This window comes from Myotis daubentonii, chromosome 1 (genome assembly GCF_963259705.1).
Source record: "Myotis daubentonii chromosome 1, mMyoDau2.1, whole genome shotgun sequence".
NCBI classification, from domain to species: Eukaryota; Metazoa; Chordata; class Mammalia; order Chiroptera; family Vespertilionidae; genus Myotis; species Myotis daubentonii.
Window position 1 is genome coordinate 176424499 of NC_081840.1, and position 13713 is coordinate 176438211.

A 13713-nucleotide genomic window follows, 5' to 3' on the forward strand; every position below is an offset into this window, starting at 1 on the left:
TAGGGATGCTTCTGACTCACAGCCATGGAGACTGTGAAGGAAATGAGTACATGTTTCAGATAGCCAAGAATAATATTCTCTTTCTTGTATATAAGTATTATTTTTAATAGGGCTGCCAGCTTTCGTATTCAGAGGGTTTTTTTTTGTTTTGTTTGTTTTTTAAAAACCATACTACTAAGAAAACTCACTCATTAAAAATGTGTAGGATGCCTCTAAGAAGTAAGCTTTGCTAGAAGAGCACTAAAATGTTATAGCTGCTCCCTTTTCTTAAATGCGTTTTCTTCTTTGTCCCACTAAACAGTGAAATGGATACTACTGAGCACACATGCTGTAGGTACTGAGGAAAACATGCTCTTTGAGTTGCAGATCAGCTCAAAGTGAGTGAGGAAACAGGAATAAATCTATTATATTTAACCATTTGGCTTTATGCCATATATTAGAGAGATGGTTCTAGTCCTAGGGAAAGGCAAACAAAAATACACCACACATCTTTGGAGTGAGAATCTTTACAAATGCACAATGAATACTTGATTTAAAATAATCCAGATTGTTCAAGTTGGATAAGAGTTTCTTTATTGCTTTAAACTGATCTGTATGTAATATTTAGGGTAGCAGTTTCCTGGTAAATTTTTTATAAATTCCAAAAACCATAGAGAGAGAAAAATATTTGCTACTACTGCTTTCCTAAAAGAAATCTTGTAGTCATGAACACTTTAAAAGAAAGGGTAGAATCTTCAAAATGTATTCCAATATGTTTTTATTGGTTAAAATGAAGGATTTATAAGTACCTATCAGAAAGTATCACAATATATTATTTTGCAAAGAATTTCTAACAAATAATATAGCATATTAAAAATAACATCTAATATATTTAGGAATTAAAATAGTTTTAAATTACAATTTTTATATGTACTCAGTACCTTTCATATTTATGTTATACTCTATTCTATTTAGTCCTAGCCATCCATTTTAATAAGTTCTATAAAAATAATTACCATTGTATTTTTATGGGTAGGTGCTATAGGTTAGGCACCTTTATGAAAATTTTGGGGTTATCAAAGTTTAAAAAAATTTTATATACTTCCAGATTAGAAGAAAGCCAATACTTTTGTGCATTTGTATAGAAGAAGAGAAAAAGTCAGCCCCCAGGAAGGTCAGGTTCACTTTGGTGGACAATGGAAAAAGTCTGTTACCTTTTGACTTGGAACAGGCAAATCTAGTCTAAATTATTTGGAAAAACAGGTATTTGTATACATTCTTCCCAAGTTATTATTTTTTTAAAATCAAAGGTAAATCAATTTATAACGCCAAGAAATCAAGGATCTTCAGAGCCTGGGGGAGGTCTGAATTTGCCTGTTATGGCTTTTCAGAGCTTTGCTGCACAAATGGTGCATAATCTCATCCCTTCTCTTTTCCTCTCTAGAAAGGGTTGCAAGTTATTGCCTTAGGTTTTTTTTTGGCATCTCTAGATCCGTGCAGAAACCATACCTAGCACCTGTGCTGTTCTGCCACTTATGTATGGGAGGAATGTTATCATGCAGAAAAACCTGCTTGCGACATCAGGCATGCTCAGCTAACCCGTGCACCTAACCCTGCCTTCCTTCCCCAACGGGTGTTTCAGCCTAATGTTTTTGCCTCCAAGTTCCCTTTGTCCTTACTAAAAAGCTAGTTGGAAGAGGAGAAAGACTGGAAAGAGAAGGTGAAGCATGTTTGGTTAACAAGTATGATAAATATATGAATATAACAATTTTAAAAATACCTTTAATATCTCTTTTCATTTTACTTTCAGATGATTCTATTAAACATGTGCTAATGTTATGTTTTTTAAAAAATTTCAAATAGAAATGAAAACTGATATTTATTTATAAGAATTATTTATGAAGGAAAAAACTAAGTCCTAAAACCAGGGATTCAAATACTTCTGCCTTAAAACTATGGTTCTGGCCATTTCCTAGTTTCTTGGATTGGGTTGCACGTACCAAAAAAAAAAAAAAGGTATTCCGTGTAACTGAATAGGAAAGAAAATGGAAACAGCCACTGTCCAAGTTGAAGAAGATACTTTTGGTTAGCTGCTGCTTTTCCATGTCACCATTTCCTGGCACTAAAGAGGCACCCATAAAGTAATTTTCAAAAATTAAACTGAGCTCTCATACTAGACATTGATTATGTAATATTATAGTGCTGGTTTTAATTCACCTTTTTGGTCAACTTTTGGTGGGAAACAAAAATTGTACCTTCTAATCAACTGTTCTTTTTCCTCCTCCTTCAGAGATCAGTTATCTCAGTTAACTTTACTTTCCTCCCTTTTCTTCACTTCCCTCTCTCCTGTTCTAGTGGATATATGGTCTGTGGGATGCATTATGGGAGAAATGGTTCGCCACAAAATCCTCTTTCCAGGAAGGGACTGTATCCTTGTACCTTTTGCTGCAGCTTTACATGTCTTGTTCTCTCTCCCTTTAAACACCTAACAGTTTTACCAGGAGAGGAAAGATAGAAGCAAAAAGTTGGGTAAGTGGTGTAATTGTGATTTTTTTTTAAAGTGATGATTTCTATAATCTGACCAGTACTGAAGACTACCTACCACAATGATTTAATTAAATTTCAGTGGGCTTTTTTCTTTTTAAATTATTTTGTCTACAAATCAAAGTAGCAGTGCTATTTTTTTCATAAATAAGAGAAGCAACCAAATCCAAAATTGTTAAAATATATTTATCTTTATAATTAGAAAAATAAGCCACTGTTTGCAAGTATTTTCCATCTGCTTTCTAAAATGAATTTATGCTTCTATAACACTTAGGCAAACTTTTGTCTATAGCTTCTTCATTCATTTGAATTGCTCTTGACACTATATCCAGTCTTAAATAGGTCATTATAGCATTTTCTTCTTAAAACATGAGCTTCCACATTTAAAAATCATAATTATTATTCAAATTTCTGGGTGTCTGGTGGGTTTAAAATAGGCCTCTCTCACTTGACTTGGATATGTGACTTAGACATAGATAATTACTTTTCCAATGAAATGTAGACTTTTTAAAAGCAGTGTTGATTTGAGTTCTGCCACTGAGTCCTATACTAGATTCCATCGGAAATTCCTTGGAGTGATATTTATGATCTGGAATTATTAAATGAGCTGGTATATTTCTGAAATGAACAAAAGCTTACTCTCTAACAAAGGCACATATTTGTGATTGTAATATATAGATAATAAAGTTTACATATTAATAGAGAATATACTTTTTAAAATACAGAAATACTCTGCTAATACACAATAGTAAAATATAAGTGCAGCAACAGTTGAGAACTTTCACAATGATAATGCAAGGTTGAGTTCAATATATTTGCTACATGACATTTTTTTTGAAATTACCAATACGTATGTGGCCCATAACACTATTAAATCTTATATTTGACTAATAAGAAGGCTCTATTAAGGAACTCTTTTATGTAAGAAAGATTATGATTGATATTTAGTAGAAATAAAAGAACAGGTCTATAATAAAAGAAAATTGGACTCAATAAGAAATTAATACCATATTGAGCATATATTTATGTGGGCATTTATTTATGCTGCTGGATATTAATGAGATATTCTCTAAATTCCAGTAATAATGTAAGAGTACCAGTAATGACATTTTCTAGAACTATACTGTCCAATAGGTAGCCACTAGCAGCAGGTGGGTATTCAGCAGTGGAAATTACAGCTAGTCGGAATTGAGATGTGTTATAGGTGCAAAATGTATACTAGGTTTTGAAGATATAAAAAGGAAGCATGTAAATATCTCATTAATCATTTTTATGTTGATTATGTATTGAAATGCCATTTCATTTTACTTTATATTAATTATTTACATTTTGAGGATCAATTTTTTATTCAATGCAGTTGATTTGAATAATATTAAAATTCATATTTATATTTAAATGTACTGATTCCATACAAAAGTAGAATTTTTTTTCCTTTGTGCTTTTGCCTTTAGGGTATAACACATTTCAGATTAAAAAAAAGAAAACTTCTCAATCAGTACTTAAAGACATCTATTTCTGTAAAGCATTGTTAATGAAATACAAAAAGCCTCATTTCCATATGGCATTGTTACAGCTTCTTTGATTTTTTATTAGCATGGTTCTCTGAGATCTGATTTAGCTCTTCAGACTTTCTTTTTCTTTATTGATTAAGGTATTACCTATGAGTCCTTATCCCCTCATTACCCCCCTAAACCCCCCACACATGCCCTCACCCCCTGGTGTCTGTGTCCATTGGTTAGGCTTATATGCATGCATACAAGTCCTTTGGTTGATCTCTCCCCCTTACTCCCACCCTCCCCTACCTTCCCTCTGAGGTTTGATGGTCTGATTGATGCTTCTCTGTCTCTGAATCTGTTTTTGTTCATCAGTTTATGTTGTTCATTATATACCACAAATGAGTGAGATCATGTGATACTTAGCTTTCTCTGACTGGCTTACCATAGCTAAGATTTGGAAACAACTCTTCAGACTTTTATCAGAGTTGCTTTTTACTTATTTTAACAGTTTTAATGTCAATAAAATGAGAAGGAAAAAACCAAAAACCATTTTCAACCCCTTCAGAAAACAAGCAGGCAAAAGATAATAGTACCGTATTAATAATTCTTTATACTTCCAAAAATTGTTCTCTTGGAGTTTTTATTCCCCCCTTTTATTTTACATTTCAGAAAAAATGTTTGTAACTGAAAGTAAATTGTGCAAAAATCAATGCATAAAATATATATCCTTGATAAGTTTGATCCTAGAAATTGAATATATCTTACTACACACAATGTAGATTGTGATAAGGGCTTGCATTCTGAATCCCTTTATCTCATGTGATGATTATGGAGAGTGTGGGTCTTTGATAGCCTCCTGCCATTTATGATAATGAGCCTGAATGAGGACCTAATAGTAAAGAAGGAAGTTACATAAAGACATTTATAGTGGAAAACATTTTGCTAAAGTTAAATTCTACTTAAATATGGGTACATTATTTGGCGATGAAACGAGTTAGAACTGCCATCTTATTGAAAATGTATCAATTTGGATTTAAATCCTTAGTTTATTTTACCTGTAATTAAAATTATAATTTAACATTGAAAGTCATTGTCACAGTTTTAAAATGAACGAAACCATAAAAATCCCTATTAAACAATGAGCTACATGTATTCTGTTGTTTTTTTTTTTTAGTGAAATTGTTTCATTAATATATACATGAAATTATTATCATTTTATGAGTACAGTTTTCTACCAAGAATTGAGAGGTCAGAGTATTGAATTAATTTCACTAAACAATGATGGTCAGACACAAGTTGAGGGGCTGATGGAGATTATGTATCAGAAGAATCATACCAATATTTTAGCATTTAAATGATTCCAGCATGTACTGGATAGAATATAAAAGATCGGTATATGCTAATTGATACCTTGACTGCTTCCATGATTCTTCAGAGACTTAAGAATGAAAAGATCTTAACTTTCACTTAGAATTATTCAGTTTCTCTGAGGCTAAAAAGTGTTTGATAATACTTTATCATCCCCAGTCAACATTCAACATTATTCCTCTCTCTCCATAGAACTTCTTAATGCTAATTTTCCTAATCTGAACCTAAACACTTTAACAAATTGAGAAATCATATGAAATTGTTATTGATGACTGAAGTGTTAGCTACTTTCCTACATTGAAACTGGCTGTATTTGAGAAACATTTTGTGGGTTTCTTAACTATTGAAATATGACTCAGATGATATCACATGATAGAATTTGATTACTAAATTAAAGGGTTGGCTAAGAACAAATAAATATACATATTTGCTGTTGTAATTCAATAGGTTGATAATTTTTTAATATCCAAAATAAATAAAATACTTAATATTCATTGTACACTTTATAATTTATACGAACATATACTATTACACACTCAATTTTCACTGTAGTGCTATGATTAAAACCGATTTCATACATATATGTTGACATAATATAAAGTATCAGCCAAAAGTCTTAGACTCAGGCTGAATTCAAGCCAGAGAGCAATAGATATGCCAGGTCAATTATTTTCTTTACATAATCCAAATATCACATGAAGTATGAGTGACTTCTCATTTCATTCAGATTTTGTTTCTTTTAATAAGAACTCACAATAAAGCTGTTTTATGATGGGTGTTTTTTGTTTTGTTTTGTTTTGTTTTAGGACTTTCTAGTCACTTACTCCCTTCATCTACTTCACACACAAACCAAGGCTTGCCATTTTCTTGATTACTGAAGGCTTGTGTAATACCAGTATACTTTTCATGACTTCTTTCCTTAAGCCTGCTTCTTTTATTTATTTATTTTTTTTAATGTATTTTATTGATTTTTTACAGAGAGGAAGGGAGAGAGATAGAGAGCTAGAAACATCGATGAGAGAGAAACATCGATCAGCTGCCTCTTGCACATCTCCTACTGGGGATGTGCCCGCAACCCAGGTACATGCCCTTGACCGGAATCGAACCCGGGACCCGTCAGTCCGCAGGCCGATGCTCTATCCACTGAGCCAAACCGGTTTTGGCAAGCCTGCTTCTTTTAGATACATTCTACTTTATTTTTCCCCCCATCCGCCTTCACATGGTAGCACCTTCTAGGGTTCTTGGCCAGAGATCTCTGAACCTGGGTGATATTAAAGACAGGTACACCATCCTTAGACCTCAAGTATATTGTCTCCGATTAATGCTCATAGCTGAGCTGCTAAAACACCACCTCTTACTTTTCTATCTGAAGATATGGGAATGTTCGGTTAGATTGAAAAGGATATATACCTATAACCCTGCCAAGGAGCCAAGTTGTTAAGAAACTGGTAGATGATTTTTCAAAATATATTTGAAGAAGTAAAGAAAACACTCTCAAAGTAATTGACTATCATATCTTTTCTAAGCTCAAACATGAAAATTAGGAATAATCAAAGTACACTAAACAAAAATTGAAGGTTGTGGATGATTACTGGTATCTCCAGATAGTGTAGATAGATGCTCTTAGTCCCTTTATCTCCTTGAAATAACTGCTTACTTCCTAATAGTTTGCAACTAATACATTCCTATAGTTCCAATCTGTTCCTCGATAATAAGGTAATACAGGGTTATCTCAAACAATATATAATTTTGACTTTAAATAAAGTTGGGAGGTAAAAACCCTGTAGTCATTCTTTCACATTCATAAGCAAATTGCAGGTAATCATGAATATAAAGATTATTCCTTTATTATTTCTCTGTATTTGTTAAAAAGAAAATATTTTCACCAATAATATGCTCACTATTCTTTTCTTTTATTATTATTTTGAGAAAATCTGAGTGAGACAGGAATCACTAGAATGGAAGCCAGGGATTTTGAGGGAGCTGAAAAGGTGGAAGTACTTAGCTCTAAGAGGAAACTCCCTTCTCCAAGGTGGTTAGAGAAGACCAGAGTCCACTAGAGGGCAGCAGAAGGCATAATGGTCACAAAAGGAGGTTTGAGAGCTAAAGAGCAAAGGAGGCAGAAAGTGAGGGGGGACACAGAGAACCCACTTCTGGTGGAACAAAAGGCAAGAAGCTGAGGAGCTGGACCTGGACCCCTTAATGCCTTGAAGAGGAAACATTCAGTGCTATCAGGCACAAAGCTCCACTAGGGCCCCAGGAGTCCCTGTCTCCTGGAAATATGTTTGTAGAAAGATTTAAAAGCATATTGCATGTTTCTATCCATCTAAGTTCTGTAGAAAGAATACTGAGTCATTTTTTTTAAATGAAGTGAGACATTGAGGGGGGACTGCAAATAATGAAATTCATCCCTTAGTCATTACTGTGACATTCCATTTAAACTGCCCTTGGTCCATTTGGCTCTTAGGACAAAGGTCACGAATGGTGACACCCACTATGGGACTCTTCCCTTCAGCCCTCAAATAAGTCTTGAGCTCATGTAGGAACAGGGCTGCAAGAACTGGCTTCTGGTCCTATTCACTTTAGTCCTGTGACTTATCTCCTACATGTCAATTTACTTTATAAAATACCTTCTTTGCCTATCTGACAGGATTGTGGTGATGAGTCATTTGATACATATAAAACATTAGATATGTACAAACATACACATATCTGCAAATACCTTCAAATATAAGTAACTCCAATTTTTATATTATCAAGTTCTTTGGGCGAAACTCTAGCCCAAATAAACATCAAATTGAATTAGATAAGCTATAAAAAATGAAAATAACTAAAAGGCCATCTAGAATAAAAAGTAATCCTCCAAATGATGAGAAACCAAATGCCCGTGAATCAGACAACAGGAAAAGAAAAGCAATGAATTAATTTCCATTTACTGAGGCACTTCTGCAAGTTGATGTATGGAATGAAGTGAGGACACACTTGGATCTGAAGGGAACATGTGTTTAATTTGATGATAATGTGAGATAGCCAGGGCCAGCATTACTCTGTGTTGATGAGAACATAAAATGTTTAAAGCAAAATACCCTTTCAACATTAGGATTTCTTCAAATTACTTATTATATACACTGCAGAATTACATGGATTTTCAAAGACGAAAATTTTAATGTGATGCAATAAAAACATTTAAGTGTTTTATGGCAACATATTTTGTAAGTTCATTAGTCTATAAATTTATTTATAGTGTAATTATAAACCTAAAATTTTTCTCCTTTATTGTAAGTTTTTCCTTTATTGTAAGTTTCCATGGATTTTTCTGTTTTGTAAAAAAGCAAATAAAACTATAAAGGCTTTTAAATAAAGGTTAAAATTAATAATATGATGCCATACAAGTTATAAAGAAAGAAAAGCAAGTCAAACATGTTGATTCAAGGAGAAAATCTTCCTTTGATTTCCTGGCATTATAATATTTATGTTGTGCCTCATGGATATTGTTTATTTTTCTTACTTAGATTCACATGTGCAAAATGTGGACCTTCTAAATTTACTTATGCATACAGTGGTCTTATAATTCCATTTTGCATCGAAGTTTGAAACAATGAGCTTTTGGTAAATATCTAGTTGAATTTTTAACTTTTGAAACATAAGTGTTTCAAAGAAATAGTGTTCTTGTTTTAGAAAACCATATTAAATTTTGCTATTGTACTTCAAGGTATCCAAGAAAATGTATTAAAGCACATTGTCTGAATTCTATGCCAAATGTAGGTATAATTATGTTAAGGGGGAAAGCAGTGTGGTTTAAAAATCGTGTTACCAGAGCCATGGAAACATTTGTCAGGATGCTGAAACAAAGCTTACATAGTCCAAAAAATATTTTGTTGTGAGTTAACAACCCAAGTCACTCTACAGAGTGCAGAAGCAGCAATACATTGCTTTTTAAATTTAGATTTAAGCTGCCAGGGCCTACATTATATTATTTCTATTATCTTGGCTAAAAGTAGAAAAAAGATAATTTAGTATAATCTAATGCCTAACAAATGACATGACACCTGATATTTTTATTACTTGGAAAATTAATAATCATATTTTGTTAGCACCAAAATTTACTAATATTCATTTTAAGGAAAGTGAGTCAGCTTCTGAGTGTTAAAGTTGCAAATGAATCTGCTTTCTGCCCCTGGGAAACAGATGATGGGAGGGGGGATGTAATGAGTCAGAATAATAAAAGCAACCAGAATTCTACCTGGGTAGCATTAATGTACAAAACTCTTATGGAGACCCAAATACTGTATCAGATTGTCTCAGTAAATATCAAAATTCAGTTTCTAACCATGATTGGATTTGCTAATTTCTCCTAAGGTTTTCACAGTTGGTATTCATTGGAATATCTTGAAAAGTTCATAAAATACTTCAGTCACCTTAATAAACATGAAATTTGGTTCCATGGCTTTATTTTGAGAAATACACCTGTCTTGAGTAAATAAAAATTCATATAAATTCATATGCATATACTCACTCCACTTTTGTAATTCATAATAATAGAATGCACCATTTCAAGGCACAAGGCTTAGCATGTAGATGTCATAAGCATGGATAGTCTGTAGGAATAGTGAATAGTGAGCAAAGTTAAATGGAAATCGGAAAAGTTTCCAGGGTATTACCACCTAGAAAAGATACATTAAAATACAGAAAATGGAATGCAATGCAATGTATATTCAACAGTAGTTCAGATATAGAGTTTATATCTTTACATAATTTTTATGCAAAAACTTTATGATCTACTAGAGGCCCGGTGCATGAAAATTCATGCACTGGAGTCGGGGAGAGTCTCTCAGCCCAGCCTGCCCCCACTCAGTCCAGCAGCCCTCATGGATGGGAGGCGACCTGGAGATCAGGGGAAGGTGACATCCCCATCACAGCTCTGCTGCTGCCACTGCTGGCAGTGCAAGCCTCAGCCGGCCCTGGTTACCTGAGCCTTGGACGGCTCTGAGAGGCTGGGCAGCTGCCATCTGAGGCTTACCTACGCCTTGGGCGTCAGCTGGGCAGCCGACATCTGAGGCTTGCCTGTGCCTTGGGCCAGCCCTGGGTGGCTCGGGGCTGAGGGAGGGTCCGGCTGCACCCTGTGCCTGCTGCCTGCCCCCATCCTCCCCCACCCCCCCCCCCCACCGCTGGGCTGAAAGGACTGGAGGACTCCGGCGGGGCTGAGGGGACTGGGCACCACCACCTTGTGGCTATGGGCGCTGCCATCTTTGTGACATGATGGTTAATTTGCATATTCCCTCTTTATTAGATAGGATATGTAATATAAATATAAAATAAGTGACTTTCATATACATAATTTCAATATACATTTAATTCATGATGATAATGATAACTAACATTAATTAAGACTTACTATGTACCAGACAATATGAAAATATGTTTATCAGGCATAATACTTTCAGAGTCTATTAAAAATTCTACATAAATGCTATCTATCATTTGCATTTTAGAGGATGAAATTGAGATTGAGAGATATGAAGTAATTTGTTCAAGGTTACAGTTAAAAAGCAATGGAATTGGTTCTGCAGCAGGAAAAAAAAAAAGAGTGTATACCAGAGATATCACATTGAGTTTTTGCATTCAATAAAAAATGGAAATAGATGTTTTCTAAGTTACAGATAGGTTTGTGGCAGAAACAACTTTTCCCCAAACATTTTAATAGATACAGGCAAGGGGAAACCCTGCATACTGAGTTTTTAGCTTTCTATATTTTTTTGTCTATCTCTTTTCCAGTACCTATTAAAAAAAACACAGATGCACTGTAAATAGCAACTTAGACTGGTCAATTTGGATAGTATGATAAGAATACTTGCAATTCAAAAACAAATATCTTTTCAGAGATCTTTTCCTTTTTTCTTTAAATCAAAAATTCTCACAGTACCAACCTCCTGTGAGACAGATATTATCTGAAATTACAAATGCATTCATAATAAAGGGATGCACAACTGTTTGCTCTATCTTTCCCTGAGACTTTTGCATGTTACTTGCTTTCCTAAAATGGAAGCAAAGCAAATTTGCTTCTTTGGGTATGCTTATCACCTTCAAAGCTGTAACCATTCCTTTGTAGTGATCACTGTATAGGGAGTTAAATCAAACTGAAAACTTTGAGTGGAGTCTAAGTGAGATTTTCACACTGGAAAGAATCTCATGAGGAATTCTTTTTAAAAAAATATATATTTGTATTGATTTCAGAGAGGAAGAGAGAGAGAGAGAAAGAGAGAAACATCAATGATGAGAAATAATCATTGATTGGCTGCCTCCTGCAGGCCCCACACGGGATCAAGCTGGCTATCTGGGCATGTGCCCTGACCAGGAATCGAACCCTGACCTCCTGGTTTATAAATCAACGCTCAACTACAGAGCCACGCTGGTCTGGCTCATGAGGAATTCTTTAAGGTCACTGCCAAATTACAAGATGTAATTTGAAGATTAAGTGCAGCAAAATTATAGTGTGCTGCTATCTTAATGCCTTTCCTTATTTGTTCCCTCTTCAATACCCTTTATTCTTCTAGGTTATTTCTCCTCCTAAAAATGACCTCTTTCTCTTTCTGACTTTTCAATAGGAGCAAGTGGGTAACCAACTGTAGTTAAAGAGAGAGATTTCACTTTTTTTGCTTCACCTTTCCCCACTTTGCCCCTCCCTGTGTGCCTTTGCCCGAGCTTCCTGGTTTTATAACTGGAAATAGCGGACATTATAATTTCACCTTAAATTTTAGGTTTCTTTTGATTCACAATTTCCAGAAGAAGTATCATCTCTCTATATCATGTTGTTTATTTCATGTTGAACCATCCTATTTTGAAATCCAGCATTTCTTACTATTACAAAGCAACCATGTTTATAAGGCAAGGCTCCTGTTTAGAAATTTGCTCCTTCAGTGGGTTTCAATGAACTGAGCCAGCATATTCTAATACATTCATTCTTGAACTACCATATCACTTCATGAAATTTATTCATATTTATAAATGAGTAAATCTGTTTTGTAAAAGAAATCCTTTCTTTTGAGTTGCTGGCAGCCCCACCCCCCAAATGTGGTATACAAAAGAATAAAAACTGATTTGCATGGTTCCCATATTAACACAATCTAGAATAATTTACAATACAAATCAGTAGAATCCTAGTAGATGAATGCAAATTAGACCTTTTAAATCAGAAACGAAATTAATCATTGAATTATAATTGCAAAGTAACAATCATACATTGGGTAACACTGAGTGGTGTTGTTACTTTAGTTGCATAGAAGAAAGGGCCCTGGCATTCTCCCCTTTTCACTGTTTTAAAAGACTATTAATGATCATAAGGCTGGCCTCTAATCCAGTCAGTGAAAGATCAGGCCATTGCTCTGTGGCAGTGGTTCTCAACCTCCTGGCCCTTTAAATACAGCTCCTCATGTTGTGACCCAACCATAAAATTATTTTCGTTGCTACTTCATAACTGTAATGTTGCTACTGTTATGAATCGTAATGGAAATATCTGATATGCAGGATGGTCTTAGGCGACCCCTGTGAAAGGGTCATTCAACCGCCAAAGGGGTCGTGACCCACAGGTTGAGAACCGCTGCTCCATGGCATGGGTAGTCAAGTGTCTTCATTTATTTGCCCTTCTATTCCTGTCTCTTTGTTTATCTCCATGTCATTTTTGTTTTCAGTTGACATGTGGTCAGTAGGGTGCATCATGGGAGAAATGATTAAAGGTGCAGTGCTGTTTCCTGGCACTGATCGTATCCTTCTTAGCAGCCAGTGTTTTCTGTGGGTGTTATTCTCAATCAATTTCCTTTGGTTTGAATATAGTATTGCTGATGGGATACATTCGCTGCCCGTACAGGGCTTCCATGAGACTCCAGTGTCAAATATTTACCAGCTAGCATCATGGTACAGTAACTGTGTCTCTTAGCAAAATCTTATGTAGATAATATAGTATCAAATATGAAACACTGAGCATGGTATCAAAAGGTCTGTCTTAATTCAGTTCTATGAAACTAATAACAGTGATATATGCTTTTCTATTGATTTTTGTTGTAGATGTTTCAAAATCAAGTTCTTTTCATAGATAGATAATAAATGACAAAATATTTCATTTTAAGATTTATGCATCCATATCATAGGAAATACTCACTTGGCATAGAAAATTTAATCAGTTAGATTTATGTTCACCCACAAATACAAGAAGTTTATTTTAACACATATTGAAAAAGCATGCATGTGTATTTTATTTTTAAATTGATCATTTTCTAAAGTTCTTTTTCTCATTTACTTCATTTATAGGAATGATTGCTCCAATTCCTGC

The 13713-nt window shown here is 34.4% G+C and overlaps 1 protein-coding gene across 4 annotated transcripts in view; it reads left to right on the plus strand.

The window, feature by feature from the left end:
- MAPK10 (mitogen-activated protein kinase 10) overlaps positions 1-13713 on the plus strand; it is a 293550-nt gene that overhangs the window by 207766 nt on the left and 72071 nt on the right. For 3 of the 4 annotated variants that reach the window (XM_059666124.1, XM_059666096.1, XM_059666115.1), the window contains one exon: positions 2335-2406. In XM_059666124.1, coding sequence (XP_059522107.1) covers positions 2335-2406 — 72 coding nt within the window. Of the gene's footprint in view, positions 1-2334; positions 2407-13075; positions 13148-13713 lie in introns of all 4 variants that reach the window. The other variant, XM_059666105.1, reaches the window with a different exon arrangement.